At 35.9% G+C, this 19198-nt stretch overlaps 2 protein-coding genes across 7 annotated transcripts; one reads left to right on the top strand and one right to left on the bottom strand.

The window, feature by feature from the left end:
* Positions 1-1103: 1103 nt before the first annotated feature.
* On the top strand, positions 1104-5864 carry LOC132607081 (WRKY transcription factor 44-like). 5 transcript variants are annotated; one of them, XM_060320895.1, is made up of 9 exons: positions 1129-1238; positions 1375-1435; positions 1530-1618; positions 2115-2189; positions 2277-2501; positions 2599-2730; positions 3275-3963; positions 4221-4376; positions 5185-5864. In XM_060320895.1, the coding sequence occupies exons 4-9, from the start codon at positions 2178-2180 to the stop codon at positions 5405-5407; spliced, it is 1437 nt and encodes a 478-aa protein (XP_060176878.1). In that variant the 5' UTR covers positions 1129-1238; positions 1375-1435; positions 1530-1618; positions 2115-2177; the 3' UTR covers positions 5408-5864. The 5 variants fall into 5 exon arrangements, with proteins under 5 accessions (XP_060176877.1, XP_060176879.1, XP_060176881.1 ...); XM_060320894.1 differs by lacking the exon at positions 1375-1435 and having other exon boundaries at positions 1104-1238; XM_060320896.1 differs by lacking the exons at positions 1375-1435; positions 2115-2189 and having other exon boundaries at positions 1104-1238.
* An 883-nt stretch (positions 5865-6747) lies between these two features.
* LOC132607080 (glutathione S-transferase L3-like) lies at positions 6748-18032 on the bottom strand. 2 transcript variants are annotated; one of them, XM_060320893.1, is made up of 10 exons: positions 17835-18032; positions 17427-17498; positions 17002-17062; positions 8704-8790; positions 7934-8032; positions 7685-7787; positions 7514-7590; positions 7330-7437; positions 7109-7189; positions 6748-7020 (listed from the first exon to the last, which is right to left on the bottom strand). In XM_060320893.1, exons 1-10 carry the CDS (start codon positions 17843-17845, stop codon positions 7015-7017), a joined length of 705 nt encoding a protein of 234 aa, XP_060176876.1. In that variant the 5' UTR covers positions 17846-18032; the 3' UTR covers positions 6748-7014. The 2 variants fall into 2 exon arrangements, with proteins under 2 accessions (XP_060176876.1, XP_060176875.1); XM_060320892.1 differs by having other exon boundaries at positions 17427-17501; positions 17835-18030.
* Positions 18033-19198: the final 1166 nt, after the last annotated feature.

The following is a 19198-nucleotide window of genomic DNA, read 5'->3' as shown; positions in this document are numbered from 1 at the left end:
TATCTAATGAAATTTCTTTAGAATTGCACAAAAAGAAAAAGATTATTTAGTTTAGCTCATAAAGGTGTGAGAAAAATCTTGAAAAGATGTTAACAGCTGTAAAATGAGTCACTTCATGAAAGTTCACTACTACTATTCCTATTATTTTTTTATTACTATACCAAGCAAAAGCAAAAAACAGATAAACTTTTTCTTCCATCTCACTTCATTCTTCTTTCTACTATTTTCCTTTTTCTTATCTTAAAAAAATTTCAATGATTCTCAATCACACTTCCAAAAAATATACTACAGGTAGAAAAGGAAAGAAAAACATAAGTTCTACTCAATCGGTCACAATTTATGTAGCACTTTTTTTACTAGATCTATCCCAAAAAAATTATAGTTTTCTATTTAGAAAATAAATATAATTTTTATTTTACCTGTAATTAGATGATTTACAACCGCATAAATATCTAAGGCTTGCTTTAGTCCACAAATTTCAAATATATCATCTATTTTTAATTTCTGACAAAGGTGAAACCAGAATTTGAAACTTTAGGTTCAGGATTCTACTTCTTTAAAATTACCTGGTTAAAAAAGTTGCAATCCGATGCTGAAGTTGCTTGGTTCTAAATTAATATATCTACATATTCAATAAATTTTTAATATAAATATAAAATTTAGATCAAGATTACTGGTTCAACCGAACCCATAATCAAAGAGCTAGATTCCCCCCTAATCTCTATAACATTGGCAAAACTAGGAGTAAAAGGATTCATCGGAACTCACTTCACTGAAAAATTAAATTGTATATACTGTTAAAATTATTTTTTATATATATATAATAGATATTGCATTTTCTTGACTTTTTAGAGTGTTTACTTTTTTTTATAATTGGAATTCATCAATGAAAATTTTAATTGTATCGCTAAGATAAACAGTGTGACATAAACTAATACATAGAGTTTGATAACGTTGTTTAGTGTCACATAGAGACAGTGATAATGTTGTTGGCTTGCCTAGCGCCTTACACTTACCTAGTACGTAGCTAAAAATCCAAAAAATAGCAGCACACTCATCAGAAAGTCAAAAGGCAACAGCTAACATAGACAGTTAGTTGGCCTCACACACACACACACACACACTAGACCTGACACTATTCTTACATTTACATGTTATGAAAACTGTATAACACTCTCTTTTCTTTCTCTTCAGTTCCTCCATGCTCAATTTCAAATTACTTGCAGAAAAAAAACAGTGTAAGAAACAAAGCAAAAGCTTCCCATTTTTGTACATTATTTAGAATCTTTGGATTATTTTTGTTTGTTTGTTTGTTTTCATCTATATCTCAATCATCAGTCCCAGTAAACTTCTTATCCGTATCTCTGCATATAGTTCTAAAGAAGGGGACAATTTTTAACACTGGAAAAACAGAATTAAAAGTTTTCATTTCAAAGTTAAGTTTGTCTTTCTTTAACATTTCTTTGCTTAAATTTATTGAAGCATCTATGTTTTGAGCATTCTTGAAATTGTTTGATTTTGTAATGCAGGTCCAGGTAAAGGCTTTGTGATGAAAGTAAATGGGATTCAATGGGAGTCTAGATGAATTCATAGGTTTTTCTTCATCAACTATTACTTGGTAAATGATTCTTCTTCACCTCTTTGGGTCTTATCCTTTTCTTTTGTGAGGTGGGGAGAAAAAGAACATTTGCTTTTTAAATGGACAGTACCTTTTCACCCTTTAATCGGAGGTCTCGAGTTCGAGCAGGCTAGAAAAGATTCTGATAGAGAGTACTTCCCTCTTTAACTAGCCTTATGCGGCGTGAATCTAGATTAGTTCTTGGGGAGAAAAAGCATTTGTTTTTTCCTTACTCAATTCTCACTGTTGTAGTGGAATAGATACTATCCCTTCATCCTTCACCGTAAGTCTCGGGTTTCAACCATGAAAATGGAAAAAATTCTGGTAGAGAATGCTCCCCTCTTTAACGGGTCTTTCTAGCATAAATCTGGATTAGTTGGGCCCCAAAACGGGTGCCGGGCACCGGATGGGAAGTCAAAAAAAGAAGTTTATTATAGTTGCTTTTATGATGGTTAATTTTGGTTTCTATCTAATTATAAATTAGAATCCTCTGCAGTCAAGCTGCTGAATCCGACAGTTATAACCGTGACAGATTCAGTAAGATTGGACAACTTCCGAGATGGTTTTACTGGTCCTGTATATTTTTGTTTATGTACTTTGTCCTAGCTCTGTCGCGAACTTCTAGTCCTTTAATTCATTTTTTCATGGAAGACAACAGACCAAGATGGAGGTCAATGAAGCAGCAAAAATAGCTATAGCTAGACCAGTCGCTTCAAGGCCTCGATGTCCTATCTACAAATCTTTCTCAGAGCTCCTGGCTGGTGCGATAGATATCTCATCCACGAATGTTCATTCGGAAATGGCTATTACAGCCATAAGACCAAAGACTGTCAGGCTGAAGCCGGCAACAAACCATGCTTTAGTCGGGGAGTTTTCTTCACAGGTTGATAATCACTCTTTTTAAGCTTCCAATCATTTATGAAACAGTGCAATTGTTTACTGAGCAATTTTTAATCCTATCGAAAAACTTGCTACTTCAGGCTGGCACGTCTAAGGCACCAGTTGGTTGTCGATCTGATAACATCTTGCAATCGGTAGAGAAACAGAAGGTCCTTTATAAACCCATGGCTAGACGTGCACCAAGGAAAGCAATTCCTCTCCTTGAAAATAAGGTTAGTTTCCTTTTTATATGTTGCAATTAGGGCTGGCAAAATGGTTAAAAAAACAAGTAAACCATCCAATCCGACTCATTAGATATAGGTTGGATAACCGACTTTTTAAAAATGGATCAAATATGGATATCCATATTATCAATACTCATTTGTCTGCTTGTTATTTTTCATGAGTTCTTGCTTTCTCGAAGTCTATTTTGGCTTTTAGCTTGTCTTGTCACCTAACTATCCTAAATATGGGCGGGTCCATTTTTTTAATTTTTCTATGCAGCCTCGGATTTGGGTCGAATATATTAGATATGGGCCGGTCGAATATTTTATCTGTTTATTTAACCCGTTTTCGACATGGCCATATCCGATTCAACCCGCCCGTTTGTCACTCCTAGTTGCGATGATTGGACAGCCCTTTTTTATTAGTGTAAAATGGTGCATAAATTTATGTTGGATGGTTTTCCTGCACTACTCAAATTGTCCTCTTACAATATGACTCATGAATAACCGAGGAAATGTACTATAATAAAATCTAGCGCATTCTTATGCATAGGGAAGCTCTGCATCTGATCAGCATCGGGAAATAGCTGAGAGTGAGGCTCATGTTCAATCCGCAAATGAAGGTAAACAACGAGATGACCTTACGACAGGATCTCAACGAAGTCTCTTAGCAAAATCACGAAAGGACAAAAGAATAGTGGACTCAACAATTGTATCAGAGAGCACAGAAGAGGTTGCACAATCTTTGATCAACACAAGTAATGTCGATCGTCCTAGTTATGATGGATATAATTGGAGAAAATATGGACAAAAACAAGTTAAAGGAAGTGAATACCCGAGAAGTTACTATAAGTGCACGCATCTAAAGTGTCCTGTAAAAAAGAAGGTTGAAAGATCATACGATGGCCAGATTGCTGAAATTGTTTACAGGGGCGAGCACAACCACCCGAAGCCTCAGCCTCCTAAAGGACGAGCATCCGCATGCAATGACACTTCTAAAGAAACAAATAAATCTGCATGGAGTAACCAAAATCCTCAGATGAGTGAACCTTATGTCTGTAGGACAGAGAATCGGAATGATGTTGGGTTGACTATACATTCAGCTTATTCCAGCAAAACGCCATGCTTTTATGAACCCATTGCAGCTGCAGGAACGCACATTTCTGCCAGAAATTGTGATGATTCTGCTGAAGGAAGTAAAAAGTTGGAGGCTACTTGTGACGAACCAAAAACTAAAAGAAGGTTAGGAGCAAGTAAATTCAATTATTATCAGCTATTTGAAATTAGTGTATCTACAGAAGCCTTGGTAGCACACAACTTTTTACTCATCTTTCACATTCTTCACTGAAAGAATTTAAGGTGGAATTTTTCCTATGTATATTTTGATATTTCTTTGACTTGGGATTAAGAAATACTACAGTTCTTTATGCATTCGGGACTGTGGTCTTTCATTTATCAGTTTCTGATTAAAGTGGCTACTCTGGTCTTTTACCTTCCAGGAAAATTGAAGGCCTACACAATGGAGCAGGTACATCAGGGGAAAGTGGACTTCCTTATATTCTAAATCAAAATACTACTGACTCTGAAATTACAGAGGATGGCTTTCGCTGGCGAAAATATGGTCAGAAGGTTGTGAAGGGAAGTTCATATCCCAGGTAAATTCTCTGCTCATCCTTATGGACAAACTTTAGAAGACAAAATCCTAGAAAATACCATACATGGTGGAAGAAAACAACAATAACTCACTAAGCCATGCATATGATGAATGTTATGCATGGATTTTGTAGCTTTTCAAATGGAAAACATTGGTCTCATACTAGGGCTGTGGTAACATTCGGAATCTAATTGATTGAAACCACCCGTAATCCCTCTGATTTTGACCCATAACTGTTAAAGAGTTGCCTTGTTTAGAAGACACTCATTACAAGAAACTCTTTTCCTCTGTGTATAAGTTTGCTAATCAGAAGCTTTATGATATGAATTTTGGTTCGATCTGAATCATGATTGAAGATTTTCTTGGTGTAGCGTCTCATCATTCCTTGTTTAACTCCCACCATCTCATCCCATACCCGTCCCACAAAAGAAAAACTCCTACTCTGTTAAAGAAAAAAGGGCACTAGGGAAGAAAACAAATGTAGAAAGTAGAAACTACTGATACTATTGAGATTTTGTTAGATCATTTACTTTTACATAGGAACATATTAGAGTGTATCTACCATCATCTATAAATGCATGATATAATCTGGACATCCATATGTTAGAACAGTCTAGGTAACTATAGAAATACATGCTTCTAATTTAAGTTTAACTCATTAGATTCATTGATACTATATTATTCACATAATCTCTTGAATGATTGAGAAGAAGAAAAGTAATTATTAAACAATCGCTTGAAAAATGCTTTGCCCTGTTACCCTCTGATGTATTTTCCTACTATCATGTCTTTATTGCTCCTATATACAGGAGCTATTATAGGTGCACAAGTCCTAAATGCAGCATGCGCAAGTTTGTTGAAAGAACTATGGATGATCCAAAGGCCTTTATTACTACATATGAGGGAAAACACAACCATGGCGTTCCAAATACAAGACCAAATTCTGAGGCATCCAAAACAAGCTCAAAATCTTCAGCTATGAAAAGAAGTAATAGTCGACGTGCTCAGAACCACCTGATGCCAACAAAATAAACTATATGCTAATATTATTTTCTCAAGAAGATGGTTTAGCAAATGGAAAATTAATGAAGTTAAACTTACTGCGGTAGTCATTATATTTCCTTTGCTAAACCGCTCTTTTTTTGAAATATTACAAAAGACAGACAGACCATGGTCCATGTTGAGTTGAAGTCACTGAACTCCCTATGCCAGAAGAGGGTGCTTTGAGCTCTTTCCAAAAGCATCAAGAATGTAAACAATTGGCCTCTATCATTCTTGTTAAGTTGAGAATCAGTTAATCTCATAATGATCTCTTATTTGAGTAAAAAATATATTTTTCCTACCTAATTTATAAAATAAGTTGGCAAAACTTTTGCAGAGAAGTGAAGGGCTAATTCCTCCACTTACCATGCAGTTATTCCGTTGATTAATTCTACGTTGGAAGTAATTGTGGAATCAGTATGCGAAAGTATATTTCATTTTTGGTGTAGGTTTGAGTATTGATTTCTATATAATTTGAGATAAAATATATACTGAAGTTTGTTCTCTATTTCATTATACTAAGTAACTTTTTTCAATTATAAGTAATTATAAAAGCTGCGGAGTCGTTTCTCCATATTTTTTTTCCTTTTTTCCAAAATCATATTTTTTTCTTCTTAAAACACATTGTTTGGTGATACAGTGAACAATGGCAGAGCCGGAGATTTTGTAAAGGGTGTTCGAATATTGAAGAAGAAATATATAATATGTTAAGGGTGTTCAATATGTAATATATATCTGTAATTCATAAAATTGATATGTCTACACAGCATAATTTTTTGGTAAAGAACCGAACACCCTTGATGGATTGTGGCTCCGCCACCGACACCCTTGATGGATTGTGGCTCCGCCACCGACAGTGAACTGATTTTTTTCGTAAAAGAATTGAAATTGAAATTGAAAATAAGTTTTCCACAACTTTAATTTCTAAATATCCTTCCTTTTTTGAAATATCACATGTTTATGTTCAAACGCCTACTATGCTTCCCTTCTTAGAAGGAGAATAATCGAACAACAACTCAAAAGACTTTGAGATGGTGTGGAAACTTTCATATTCCTTCAAAGAGGTTTTATTTAGAGTATGGTTCTAAAGAGGTCAGTGTTTACTCTCTGTGTTGTTTATTTGTCAGCGCTTTTCCCTTCATGATGGTTATACCTAATGCCATTAAGGCTCTACTCCTATTTCAGCTCTTATACAAGCTAACCAAGAGTACGCACGGTACTTATACATGCTAACCAGGAGTACCTTCTCTTAATAGCAATGTGTTACTTGAGCTTTGCTTTGTAAATAGGGGCTCAAATCCCAAGAATCAACCCTTGGGGTTCACACAGAATTATGAACTAGTATAATATTTCATTAAGTAGCTTGATGCATAACAGAACAAAATTCTAATACATGAGATGCTGTAACAGCTATAACTATGCTGATACAAGTCTCCAGCACAAGAAACAGGTCTCAAGTAAAATCTACACAGATAACAAACATAGAACCACTTTATTTACGAATTACTAATGCATAATCCTTCAAGTCCTTGACATGAACGGAGCACCAAACACCACTTAATCATAATTTCACACCGTTCATGGAGCGTTACTCAGTTTTACGCCTGCAATGAACAGATGGCAATGAATTAGCATAGAATGTTCACACCAAGCAATTAAAATATATAAAGTTCTTTACATATGAGTAACTACCAGATATTTTTTCTTATATAAGTCGACCATTTTCTTGGGTTCAACTTTTGTCTGCTTGTAACCATCAAGCTTGTTCACTTCCTGCAGGGCAATCGTATAGCAAAACAAATCGATCAATTATGAGACAAATTTTGCCTCAATTCTAAACTAGTTCGGCAATCATAAAGCTGCTTATCGGGCATAATATTAAGGTAAGTAAAGTTAGCATAGAGTAATCATACCTCAATCCATTTTGCTAGTTTTGGCCTTCCAGATGTGATATCATAATTAAACAACTCTTGCAACAAAATTTGGAACCTTTCAATGAAGGGAGCATACGCTATGTCGACCTAATGCACCACAGTTTAAAGTTCAGTATGATGAAATTTCAAAATAACACCTTGGCAAAGTATGAATATAACTGACCTGACTGAATTGACCTAGGAAGAAAGGTCCGTCATCAAATTTCTCGAGAGCTTTTTCTAAGTAGTCAAATTGAGGTCCTGGTGCAGATGTGGGAACTATTGTTAATTTCTCATCAGAAAATACAAAATAATACATAATAAAGTTCAAAACACAAATGTTCAAGAATCTTACCAGCATGCTTCTCAATATCTCCTTTTAAGTTACCAAATATTTCTTTCAGGAATGTACCGCTGTAAGCCATCAACTCTTCAGCAAACTTCTGTTTTTCAGGGTCCTAAACCATTTTACAAAATCACATACAAATTTAAATCTTCTGTTTCCTTTTCTTTTTCTATGTTTGGTGCTAGGTCAGGGAGGAGGAGAGGGGGTATTGAAAATAAAAGTAGTTGATTCAGGCCAAGAATGAATTTTGCAGCTTACATCAGGTAGAAGAGATGGCCCCTCAAAGTTGCTGTCAACATATTTAACCAGATCGAGACTTTCTCCAATCACTTTGTTGTCGTGCTCCAGAGCGGGTACCTATGGAAGAATAGAACAAAATACATAACCAGACACAAAGGATATGCTTTCAATTTTGATCTAATATTTGGGGAGAGGGAGCCTAAAAACCCCCTCATTCATGTATCAGGTTTTGCAGACTCAGAAGGGTGCAAGGATGGTTCAATTGGTTGAGCATGGGGCTTTCATAATGCAGGTCTCTGGTTTGAAACCCCCTGCCTATGACCGCACGGGATTTGCCTTCTGGGTTGAGCTCGTCGCACGGGGCTTGCCTAGTGCGGGTTATCTCTCCTGTGTGGTTTGCGAGCTATTACACAGGAGCTGGGTTTACCCTGTGCGCACCCCAAGGGTAGCGGCTGCGGGTTCCCATGTCATAAAAAAAAAAGGTTTTGCAGACTCAGAGGCGAATATTCATTTATAATCATCTTATTGTGGAGTTCTCTAGCATTTAACTGGCATAAATCACAAACTCAGAGGCGAATACAGGATTTTAAGTTAATGAGTACTGCACCACAATCCTTTTTGCTTATAATTTTGCATCTCAAAAAGTTAGGAAAAATAGACATTAAATAAAAATGTATGGACGTTTTCTGTTTTGAAAAAATAGAAGTTATGGCCATTCATCAAGATTTGGCTTGAGGCCACCAACAATCTTGAGCGACCAATGAACTTTGTGATTCTAGAGAAATTACCTTATTTTCAGGGTAAACTTTTTCCTTGTACCAAGCAGGCCTGTTCTCAAGATCAATTGGAACTAACGCGATCTTATCTTGCAAACCCTGCAATAGTCAGTTATTTCAATGTTTATTTACGGTTAAGCATACATTCTCTGTACTTTACATGCAAAATAAAAATCACAAAGAGAATACAAATATTTAAGAATCAACAACAATTTTTTTTGCTTAGCTTGCAGCACAACGTACAGGGTCCTTGGATTTGTATGGGTGACTATAATGCAGTGCTTGCACTAGAGGACAGAGTAATGGGTAATCCTGTGGTGGAGGCAGACATTAGAGATTTCAAACAGTTCCTAGTTGATGCTGCTATGACTGAGATGAGGACTGTGGGGAGGGATTATACTTGGACCAATGGACATGTACTGAGCAGGATTGATAGGGCCATTGTGAATTCAGACTGGATGCAACAATATCCCCACCTGGAAGCCTCTGTGTTGGACCCTTATTTTTCTGATCACTCCCCTTTATGTGTCAAATTTGATGACCTTCCGGTGAAGCCTAAACCATTTAAATTTTTTCAACCACCTAGCACAACACCCCGAATTTCTTAATCATGTCAGATCAGCCTGGGGGACTCAAACAGCTACTAGGATGGCACCAGTTTGGAACAAGCTCAAACAAGTTAAATTGGCACTCAAGAGTCTAAACAATACTGAGTTTGCGGGGGTCGACACGAGGGTAAAGATTGCTAGACAGTAGTTGAAGGATATGCAAGAGAAGATGAGAAGCATGAATACCCCGAGTGCACTGTTTGGGGCAGAGAAGGAACTAAGAAGGTGTTGACACCCAATTTTGTCCCTCCTTTATTTAATTTTATTCACTCGGGCGTCTAACTGACGAGCCAAATACTTTATTTTCACTACTATTATTTTCGCTACTTTTTATTTTTTAACATTACGAGTATTACTTTACCACAAATTTTTAATGATTTTGTCATCATTTCATTTTTTTGAGTTTGGACTCGTTAAATTAATTACAAGACAACACTTTGTAAATCCTTACCAATTACTATTTATCTTCACATAATAAATATTGTACTAGTTACTAAATTAGAAGACCGGAAATAATTAAAATAGCGGAGGAAGGACCAATATTTTTTAGCAAATTAATGGCTTAAAATACAAATACAATATTATTTCCTACCCAAACGAACAACCCACATTTAAAATTAATAGGCCAGCCCAAACGGACCAGCCCATATCCTAAACTACCCGGTCCAGCCCAATTATTTACTCGACCCGACCCGATCAGCCCAAACCCCTTCATCTTCTTTTACCCTAATCCCTTTCCCTCTTTCTTCTTCAACTTCCGCCTCCATCTCATCTTCTGTTTCTCTTTCTCGTCTTCATCGTTTCACCGCCGACACCCCCACGTGATCTCACCTGCCCCTCCACTACGTTTCTGACATCACTATCTTCACGCCCTCCATTTCACCTCTCCCTCACGTTCTCCTCTACACCTCCACACTCCCATGTCCCCCCATGCGTCTGTCACCTTTGTCCCCCACGCCTCACGCTCCTCTCCATGGAAAAACCTATAAATAATCCTAGTTGAATCAGAAAAAGGGGGATTCTGGACCTTTCCACTACGTTTTAGTCTTATCTTTGTGCTATCTCTACTGATTTTTTTTAGTTTTGGGAAAGGGGGAATACCATTTTTCGTTTTTCTTGACCTCAGTTTGTAATCTCAAAACATTATTTCTGTTTGGTTTCTTTTATTTCGAAGTTCGAGTACAAAGGGGGATTTTTGGATTTTAGGAATTGATTCAGTGTTTAGGGACACTCACCATTTTCAAACCATAGTTCTCACTTTTCCGGTGAACTTTAGCCGGATTACTCTAAACCACCATATTTTTCACACAATCAATTCTGGGTTTTAATCGAAAGCATCGTTTGTTCGTTCGAGTTCGAGCGTAGATTCGACGACGTCGACGCCCCACTTCACTGTACCCACAAAAGGTCGGTAAATCTCCCTTCGTTATCTGTTTATTAGCAGCTTCAGTACTTTCTGTTTGTTTCATATGTCCAAGTGTTTCGTTGGTTCGATAGTTAGCTGTTAGGTTGGTTTGATATTTGTTAATATCAATAGATGATTGTGTCAGTTTTTTTTTTTAATTAGTGAAGCAGTGGTGTTTGCAAATTTGTTTAGTTTGAGCATTGTTTGATTATGTGTTTGTAGATGTTGTCCAGCACCTTATTTGAATGATATTTGTGTTTTAATATGGTTTATTTTTCCAGCCTAGCTACTAGCAGAATCTGTCTGCTCATTCCTTAATTCAGTTCAGCCAATTTTAAGTTTTATTAGCATGTTTGGGTCAGATGTTGTACAACCTTGAATCTGTTCAGTTTTATTGTGACCTAGCATGTGTTTGTTTAGTGTGTCCTAATGGTAGCATCATATTATGTCCGCTTGTTTATTTTCTAGGCCTAATTTCATTATGTGATAGTTTTATACAAATTGGTTTCAGTTACCACATTAGTCTATTCAAACTAGTTTCATGCTCCTCTTGAACCTACAACCATGGATGCAATGTCACTATTGGTGTTAACTCCTTGATAAGTCTGCTGCTGTGCCTTCCCACTTTGAGATATTCCCTCTGTTTTTACTGAATGAAAACATTCCACTTAGCCCTGCATCAATGTTTTAAGTTGGTGTCAATCTGATTTGCCTTTAGCCATCCCTGAGATGCCATACTATGAAATGTTATCTTATTGTACTTATCTACCTTGTCCAACTTGTTTGATTTCGTGATCATGATTGATATTTACACTCTTCTGAAATAAGTCTTTTTTTATGCCTTTCTCATCTTAGTATGCACACTTGACATATCTACCTAAAGTCTAGTTATACTTAGCTTAACTGATTAGGACTGATTTACTATTTACTAGATAGGTCATTATGTATCATCAAGTGAATTTTGCACCTACTTCTCAAACATATTGTAACTTGCCTGTCCTCTTTCATCTTGACTGTCACATATCCATGTTATCTTGTGTTATTGTTTCCTTCTGATTTCAGCATGACCCTCCAGCTCTCTTCTGATTTGCTTTCTTGTGTTTGTTAAGTGCTCTTTCTCTTTCTTGGTATGTTATAAAAGGCTAAAAGGAACTGAAATTAGGAGACAAATTGGAGGAATAGAGTATCTAAATCAGTGGGGAATAAATATTGGTTAAATGAGATACAAGCTGATCTATAAACTGACCCTGACCCTTGGGATGCTCCCTCTTTGGTGATTTGGTTCGAAAACTGTATGGCTGGTACCTTTAATTTGTTGTTGGTTCTGGTGCTATAAAAAATCAGAATGGATTCAAAGCGACTAAACATTTAAAAGCCTAGTTTAGCAATTTTGAATCTATCCACGTGACCTGTTGAGTCGTGAGAAGATGTTCGAAATTTCTTTGTTGGTAAAACACATTAGCTGAGCATTATTTCATCATTTCTTAAATTTGAATCTGGTTAGGCTTACTAAAAAGAGTGATAAGATTAGAAGGGTATACATCCTCGTATGTTGTTTGTTGGATTTGTAAGAATGTTGAGGATTGCCATGCCCGGTTAACATGTGAAAGGAAACTGCCAAATCCTGTTTATGTAATCAACGTTGTGCCGACTATCTATCTTATACTTACGCTTAGAGTGTTCATATTGATTTATCTTTGCCTGTTTTTTCTATCGGATTTTCTGTTTGTTGTGTGGCATACCTCGAAGTATACATGAATATATGAACCTTAGTATGCACTTGGTGTATATAGGGGTCGTATATCAGTGCATATCCTTCAGTTACGCTAGATATACTCTGGATACTGCGCATATATCAGTCGTTGCATACGTCCGAGCCCTCCCATGTCTGATGCACAGTAAATATCATACGATTCGATTCATCTATGTTTGGTTGTTGCCCTGTTTATATGTGGCGCATGGCGGCTGAATTTATATACGCATGAGATATGCTTAGATATACATATGGCCTACTGATTTGCTATTTTTCTTGAATTTGTATTTTACCTATTTAATCTTATTTATTGACCACATCCTAATCCTTTTTCTTCTCATTTTTTTATGCATGATCATCTCGCACACGAGTCCGAGGGATTCGTTTTCATCCGTATTTGGCGTTGGGTTAAAAGCCCAACATGATTCCATTCTCTATCCAGCCGCAACAGTCCAAAATGACTGGGCCAAAGCCCAACAGCAGCCTAGTCAAAGCAATCCTAAAATGGGCTGAGCCCATTTAACTTATTTGCCTTCCATTTCGTTTTCTTTTGTGTATTTAATTTGTGTCGTATGACTAACACTTTTATTTGTTAATTTAGATGAACTTTAGCGAATTAGTGAAGTTTAGTTTAACAATGGGTAGTTAATTCAAAGAGAAAACTAACAATTAGCTTCATTAGTTTATGTCGAAATTATTTATTATCCACAATATTTATCTTTAGAATAATTGATTTTCAAATAATATGACTATATTTTCTTTTTTTTAAAGTTAAGTGAATCATATTTTATTCTTATTATCTCATGAACTTCAAAACATCGTTAATTAGGAATTCAATCATATTTTATAAACATTTACAAAATTTATCCAATTATACATATTTTTAGCCAAAATTGTTTAAATAAAGAGTGATAAAAATAGAAAGAAACTTACGGACTTTTCATCGTATTTAAGAACATAAGTCTAGGCATTTCTACACCACCATATTCATATAACATCATTTCATCTAAAGATGTTATTTAACAAATCATCTTTTAACAAATCATCTTTTAAAAGGCTATTATTCATAGGCAAATTATCCTATTTTCTACAAAATCTTATTTTTTGAATAACATTACTATATTTTTCATTTAAGGCCTTAGCAATACCTTTAAGTCTCATTTAACATTTAGATTCTTCTTTTACGCGAATTGCTATGTTTTCCTACAAGTATTATTTTAAACAACACTATTATATTTTCGTTTAAAGTCTTAACAATATTTATAGGTCGTATTTCGAAATAGCATTAAAAGTACTCTTTTATACTAATTATTATTTTCTACAAGTTTTATTTTAAATAGTATTCTTACATGTTTATCTATAACTTTAGTCATACTTACAAAGCTACTTTCTTTTTTCTATAATACCATATTTACACTTAGCCTAATTAAATTTTAGTCCGGTCGGTCAACCATTGTTAATGGGTCTTAAAGGGTGCCTAATACCTTCCCTTTAGACTAATTGAACCCTTACCTAGAATCTTAAGTTTCGCAGACCTTAAACAGAGTTAACTTTAAACATAACTTTAATAAACTTTAGGTGTCCTAATTCACCATAAATAATTAGGTGGCGACTCCTTAACAAACGAAAAAAAAATAGGAATCTCCAATACGTCGTACCTCTACTTTAACCTCCGGGTAAAAATGGGGTGTGACAGAAGGCAACTGGAGAAATGGAGTACCATTGAGGAGAGTGTCTATAAACAGAAGTCCAGGGTGCAATGGCTCAAATTGGGGGATTCTAATACTGCTTTTTTCCATGCCTCAATAAAGAATCGAGTCAGCCAAAACATGATCAGGAGCTTGGTAAGTTCAAATGGAAATGTGATCAATACAGAGAAGGGGATTGAAGATAAGATTATAGGGTTCTATAGGACTCTATTGGGCTCCTCTGCTAAAACACTGCCTGCTATTAATTTAGTTGTTATGGAAAGAGGTAGAATTCTAGATAGAGCACAACAATTACACCTCATTGCTCCTGTACAGGCAGCAGAAGTCCTACAAGCTCTAAATGGTATAGATGACCAAAAGGCCCCTGGGTGTGATGGGCTCAACTCCCACTTTTTCAAAAAAGCATGGCCTATTATAGGTGATGATGTAACCAAAGGTGTCTTTCACTTCTTTGAGTCTTCAGAAATGTGCAAGCCTGTAAATGTCACCTCAGTCACCCTTATCCCAAAGGTCAACACCCCACGACCATTAAAGAATACAGGCCCATATCGTGTTGCTCAGTCATATACAAAATTATCTCCAAAGTTCTGACTAACAGGCTACAAGGGGTAATGGATGGGCTGGTAAGATAGCAGTCAAGCTGCCTTTGTGCCAGGGAGAGTGATTACTGATAATATTATCCTTAGTCACGAATTGGTTAAAGGGTATGGGAGGAAAGGAGTATCCCCTAGATGCATGATCAAATTGGACATGCAAAAAGCTTATGATTCTATGGAGTGGGTATATCTTGAACAAATTCTAACTAGCCTGAACTTCCCTGGTAAATTCGTTAAATGGATTATGACTTGTGTGAACACTGTTTCCTATTCTATTCTCATAAATGGGTGCCCCACAGAACCTTTCAAAGCACAAAAGGGACTTAGACAGGGGGACCCACTGTCCCCTTATCTGTTTGTCCTTAGTATGGAGTATCTTGCAAGACTTTTGAAGACACTTCAAGATGACCCTAACTTCAACTACCACCCCAAATGTGAGAAGCTTAATATAGTACAATTGGGGTTCGCAGATGATCTCCTATTATTTTGCAGGGGTGATCTTGGCTCAGCACAGATGGTATATGACTGCTTTACTTGCTTTTCAAAGGCTTCTGGGCTGGTTGCCAATGCTAGCAAAAGCTCAATTTATTTTGGTGGAGTGCCTTCCCAGGAACAGGAGCAAATCATACAAGCACTTGGGTTTTCTAGGGGTGAACTCCCATTCAAATATTTAGGAGTTCCCCTAAGCACAAAGAGACTATCTATCACTCAATGCTTCTTACCTCTAGTGGACAGAATACTTGCCAGGATCTGCACATGGACTTCCAAATTTCTCTCCTACGCAGGCAGGCTGCAACTAACAAAATCAGTGTTGTTCTCAGTGCAAGTGTACTGGTCACAGGTGTTTGTGATACCTAAGCAGATTTTGAAATTGATTAAGGCGAAGTGCAGAACTTATCTCTGGACAGGGAGGCCGGATGAATCCAAAAAAGCCTTGCTAGCTTGGGAAACAGTCTGCACTCCTAAAACTGTCGGAGGGTTCAACGTAGTGCAGCTAAGGACATGGAACAGAGCAGCCATATGCAAGCTCCTGTGGTGTTTAAGCAATAAAAAGGACAGATTATGGGTTCGCTGGATCAATGCCTACTATGGGAAGTATATGCACGACTGGGCCGTCCCTAAGCAAGCCTCATGGGTGGTTCAGAAAATTATCAAGGCAAGAACGTATATGTTGGAAGCTGGGTTGGATGTAGAGGAAGTACTGGGATGGTCCTCTTTCTCTGTAAAGAAGATGTATGTACAAATGAGAGGCAATTTTCAAAAAGTCCATTGGAAGAAGCTCACTTGCAACAATGATGGTTCTCCCAAATGGATTTTTGTGCTAAACCTGACTGCCCAGAACAGGTTGCTTACTAGGGATAGATTGGCTTCATGGGGAGATCACTCAAGATGTTATATGTCCCCTATGCAATGTGGAGAATGAATCTGCAAACCACCTTTTCTTCGCCTGTGCATTTTCAGAAGGTATTTGGGCCAAGATATTGGCATGGCAAGGAATTAGAAGGAACATGTTCGAATGGAAGGATGAAGTACAATATGCTACAACAAGGGCAAGTGGGAACTCGGTCAGTGCTTGCATCTATAGGATGTCTATTGCTGCGAGTATATATCATATCTGGTCAGAGAGAAATATGAGGATTTTCCAAAGTAAGAGCAGGAATCCAGATCTCATAATTAGACAAGTCATCCGAGAGGTTGTTGGAAGAGGAACCATGAGAACTCGTTTAGCTAGGAAGTTGGAGGAACTGAATTTCTATCCCTAGCTTGTGTATAGAATATAGGTACTGGTGCCAATTGGAGGAACATAGATACCAGGAAGTACAGACTTGGGGCCTTCTGTCCAAGAGCCCGTTTGGATTGGCTTACAGCTTAAAGCTGTTTGCAGCTTATAAGCTGAAAAAAATAAGTTGGGGTAGTCCAACTTATTTTTTTTGGCTTATAAGCTGTTTTCAGCTTATAAGTTGCTTTAGATAAACTAAGTCAAATGGGTCCAATTATTTTTTTGAGCTTATTTTAAGCATAAAATGACTTTAAGCTGGCCAGCCAAACACTCAAAAAAGCTGAAAACAACTTATAAGCTAACTTATAAGCCAATCCAAACGGGCTCCAAGTACTGCACACTTTTGAGATTTGCTTTGTAAAGTGTTCACTTGGTAAATAATAAAGTTAGTTACCAAAAAAAACAACAATTTTTATTTTTTATTTTTAAACGGAAATGAATTTACAGTAAAGGAATTACCTTGACATTTCTGGTAATCCACACACGCTGAGCAAAAGGGCAGAAATAATTGATATACAACCTTCAAAAAAAGAAGAAAAAATAAAACCACAGAACACTTTTGGTCCCTAAATTCTAATTTTGGCCCTTGTTTTATCTTATTGAAATGTGTATTGATCATCCATTTGCTTGTGAATATTCATAATCTTATCATAATAATTAACCGTTCCACTACTTCATTACCTATGTTAATGCTAAGTTTGTACTGCTACTCCATGTTTGATGGTAACACAGTTCTAAAGACCGTCAAACCATAACATATATCACAAGGATCAAAATTAAAATTCAATAATCCATGGACCATGTAATAAAAAATTAAAAAAATATATCTTTAAAAAAAAAAAAATTAACAACAACATATATTAGTAAGAGAAAGGGTAATTAACCTGGTAGTTCCATCGAACAGGTTTGGGGGTTGTGAAGTAGAATCAAGAACTGGTGGACGAGTTTCTTGTACACTTCTGTATAAATAACATCAACATTCATCAAAGGGAATTGAAGGGCAAAGTTAAACATAACAAACTAATTGACATGTATTATATTGTGGAGCAAATGAGATTTTTTGTCAATCAGAAGAAAATGAAGTCATAAACTTAAAAAAAAATAAAGGGCTAAAAAACGATTTAGTGTGGTTTGGTTTGACTTTAATAATTAAAAACCAATAATTGAATTAATTTTGGTTTTAGACAAAAAACTGATCCAAACTAACTCATGAACACCCCTAGTTAGTGATAAATCTAAGAAACTAAAAAGACAAAAAAAAAAAAAAAAGGGAGGAAGCTAACTAGACTTACGGAGTAGCCATTAATCTTGTTGGCTTTACTGCTTTAGATGTAAAATATAAAATTTTGATGATCAAAGGAGAAGGGAAATGGTGCTATATATAGTATGATCAGGGTTCAGCGTGATCATTGCAATGACGAAATTTTGGGGAGAATATTGTGGAGTAACTGACAATGAATTTTCTCTTATTTTTGGGCAGGTTCAAAGTAGTCACGTACACTTTATCCTTTTGGATTCTCTAATCACGTTGAACTAAGCAACTTTTGTAATATCCGTTACATATCCTTACAAAACCTTTGATGCTAAATTTGAACGGTAATTTGTACTTTTGCCCCAATTTTGTGCTCGTCTTTAACTTTTGCTACTTAGGGTAAATAATTTTTTTTTGTGAAGTATACGTTTATATTTTCACATTACTATCTCACGTTTTTTTTTTTTGTTGATTAATAGTCTTATCATTAAATAAAATGTGCTTTATAGCAATATGACATATACATTTCAACCTCAAATTTTCAAATATCTTAAAGAATTATGCCCTGCTAGGTATAAGTTCGAATTTGAAAACCAAAATTAAGGACCAGCCCATTTGAAAAGCCGCGCAATTTCTTCAAATTTGAAGGCTGAAGAAAAACCTTAACCAGAAACATTTAAAAAGTCCAATAAATTTATAAATCACAACATAAATACTACACTAAATATAAATAAATAAATAAAAAGTCATTAAAATTACACCTCAAAAAGTTGTATTCTAACAGATAAAGTTTATAAAATATTGAGCCCCAATTTCTTCATGTCCCTTCGGCCAAACTTAACTACCGGCAGTAGCTCAAATATAAAAATACAATACCTATACTCTGATATGTATATCGTACGTCTAGTACATAATATATTATACGTATATTTAAGTCTAAATCTATAAAACCTGTACATTTGCTGCTATTTTGTAAACTAAATCACCCAAAGGTACTGGACTACAAAATTATAAGGGAACTTTCATAAATACAAGATATATAAGAGGCCCTTAAATTTGGCCTCAGCTGACAAGTATGCCTTCCAACTTTGGATGTGCACAAGTAGGCACCTCAACTTGTATAAATTTGAACACATAAATACAAATGCTGAAGTGACACTGATGTGGCACTGACGTGACACATAAATTTTGGAGGGTCAGATGATCATTTTGTAAGATAGAATGTTCTACTGACAAAGTGGAGACAAGTTGAGGTGTCTACTTGTGCACACTCAAAGTTGGAGGACATACTTGCCAGCTCAAACCAAGTTTGAGGGCCTGTTTATGTATTATGTCTTAATTATATAATCTACAACTAATTTAGATATTACAAATTGTGCAACTTAAAGCTAAAAATAAGGAGAT

This window comes from Lycium barbarum, chromosome 8, assembly GCF_019175385.1.
Source record: "Lycium barbarum isolate Lr01 chromosome 8, ASM1917538v2, whole genome shotgun sequence".
Lineage (NCBI taxonomy): Eukaryota > Viridiplantae > Streptophyta > Magnoliopsida > Solanales > Solanaceae > Lycium > Lycium barbarum.
The sequence above is the reverse complement of the archived record's forward strand: the minus strand, read 5'-3'. Positions and strand labels throughout refer to the sequence as shown.

Bases quoted from the DNA above. Each gene is read 5' to 3' on its own strand.
- LOC132607081 (XM_060320894.1), top strand. The intron at 2,502-2,598 runs GTTGATAATCAC...TTGCTACTTCAG, and splicing joins TCGGGGAGTTTTCTTCACAG to GCTGGCACGTCTAAGGCACC. The intron at 3,964-4,220 runs GTTAGGAGCAAG...TTTACCTTCCAG, and splicing joins GAACCAAAAACTAAAAGAAG to GAAAATTGAAGGCCTACACA.
- LOC132607080 (XM_060320892.1), bottom strand. The intron at 8,791-17,001 runs GTAATTCCTTTA...TGACTATTGCAG, and splicing joins GGATTACCAGAAATGTCAAG to GGTTTGCAAGATAAGATCGC. The intron at 7,788-7,933 runs GTAAGCTGCAAA...AAAATGGTTTAG, and splicing joins GGCCATCTCTTCTACCTGAT to GACCCTGAAAAACAGAAGTT.